General features: G+C 54.6%; 1 protein-coding gene across 1 annotated transcript in view; it reads left to right on the forward strand.

Annotated features, from left to right (window-relative positions):
- Window positions 1-1,451: 1,451 nt before the first annotated feature.
- Window positions 1,452-1,859, forward strand: part of MGEA5 (meningioma expressed antigen 5 (hyaluronidase)) — a 25,788-nt gene continuing 25,380 nt past the window's right edge. Inside the window, exon 1 of the mRNA XM_009894253.1 lies at window positions 1,452-1,812. Within this exon, the coding sequence (XP_009892555.1) occupies window positions 1,452-1,812 (361 nt within the window). The remainder of the gene's footprint in view (window positions 1,813-1,859) is intronic.

Consider the following 1,859-nt stretch of genomic DNA (forward strand, 5'->3'; position numbering starts at 1 on the left):
CTGACACAGGTGCTGTAAGCCATGGGTAGGGTCCCTCTTCCCCAGGGTGAGGGGTAGGGATGACAAGGGGGAAGAGGGTGCTGTGGGGCCCGCTCATCCCTCAAATGCCAGCGTAGCCTTTTCAAGCCAAACAGAAATAGGCTTGTCCAGGGATCACTGCCGGTAGCTATGGGGCAGGGGGGAGGGCTGAACCTGAGAATCAAAAAATAATCTCTGCTTAGCTCTGCCCCCGGGGCAGATGCTCAAGGAAGGGGCTGAGGGCAGGGAGGACTGGATCAGTCCCTCCAGGGGTGTCATCAGCTTGTTATGAGAAGCTGCTGTGTGAGGCAGAGCTTGGAACCAGGTGTCCCTTTTTAGGATGTGGCATTTAAGGGTGGATAACGGCAAAGTTGTTGGGCTTATGCTGAGAATGGAGGTAAGAGCTGATGGGTGTTTGGAAAAGGGCAGTCTTGTGTTGTTTCAAGCCATCTTTTTCCCAGCCTTCAGAGGAAAAAAGAATAGTAGCTATGTGGGAAAACAGCTGAGCAACTGGATGAGGCAGCTGATGCAGCCTGGGGCAGAGATTCACTCCAGCACCCTGAATACTGCCTAGAAACACAAACACCTTGTAAAAGGATGAGATCTCAACACCTGGGGGAATTGTCACCGCAGGATTATTTTGGGATGATCAAAGCTGTGCATGCGAGCCTGCTTCAAGGTCCCTTCTGACCTAGCAGCCAACAGTCCAGTTCTGCATATGGTGGCATCAGAGTAATGTGTGTTTTCCACTGAAATTCTGTGCATTTCTCCTCTCCAACACTTCTGTAAAGTCTTGTTGTATATTAATAAATTTAGCTAGTTACTATTTAGGGGTAGCAGTACAACTGCTATTTTTGCTCTTTGAAAGCTTTAAATTGGATGTGATGGTAACTAGAGATGCTGCTTGGCTGGTGTTTCTGCTGCAGCTTCCTGAGCACGGGTATAGATGGAGCCAGAAATGCAGTTGTCTTGGGTTTCTCATCATGCCAAAATATCATCAGTAGAAACAAGCTTGAAGAGCAGGAAACAGACCTCAGAAAATACAAGGCAGTGTTTTGAGACAGCTAAGTAGGGGTGAGCAGTGTCCAAATCAGCAGGGGATATGCTTTTAATCAGTTTTCACTAATTTTGTTCATTTTTGGCTGCCATGTGATGCCTGCAGCCTTTCTCAGCCCCTCCTTACAGCCTGGGCTTTCCAGCAGCTTTTCCGCTCACTGGTTTCTTGTTGGCTGGTACCTGCCGTGGCCTCCCCAGCGCTGGGTGGGCTGGAAGGGTTACCTCACTGGCCTCAGGGGAGGTCTTCTGCTCAGCCCTGTGGCCTGACTCGGGGTCTGGAGGCCTCGTTGCTCCCAGCCCCACATGCCCCCCGTGCAGCTGGAGACATCCCTGGAGAGATGCCGTCTGACCTCAGGCCCCTTCTCTGATTTACCGAGATGATCTTAGCTTTGCAGCCCATCTTTCAGCAGTCTCGTAGCCCCTTCCAGGGGTGGAAACATCTGCAAGCAGAGCATCAGCCGGGTTGTGCTAGGAGGGAGGGAGGGAGCGGCTGTAGGGCCTTTTCACCCCTGCACCCCATCGGCGGCACCGTTCCGTCCTGCCGCAGGGACTCGGTCTCCCATTCGCGCCGCAGCCCCAGCGGGCCCTGCTTAGCTTGCGGGGCGCCGCGAGAAGTAGGTCAGGGCTCGAGGGAGCCCGCGCGGTCGCAGAGCGAGTTCCGTCCGGCGCAGGCGCGCTCGCACTCCCGCCCGCGCGGCTTCCGCGCGCTGTCCCCCCAGGCGCATGCGCAGAGCCCCGGTAAACACTTCATTTCCCACCCATCCACCCTCTTCCAACCCCCCCCC

The sequence above is a fragment of the Charadrius vociferus genome, unplaced genomic scaffold (genome assembly GCF_000708025.1).
Source record: "Charadrius vociferus isolate BGI_N301 unplaced genomic scaffold, ASM70802v2 scaffold711, whole genome shotgun sequence".
NCBI lineage: Eukaryota > Metazoa > Chordata > Aves > Charadriiformes > Charadriidae > Charadrius > Charadrius vociferus.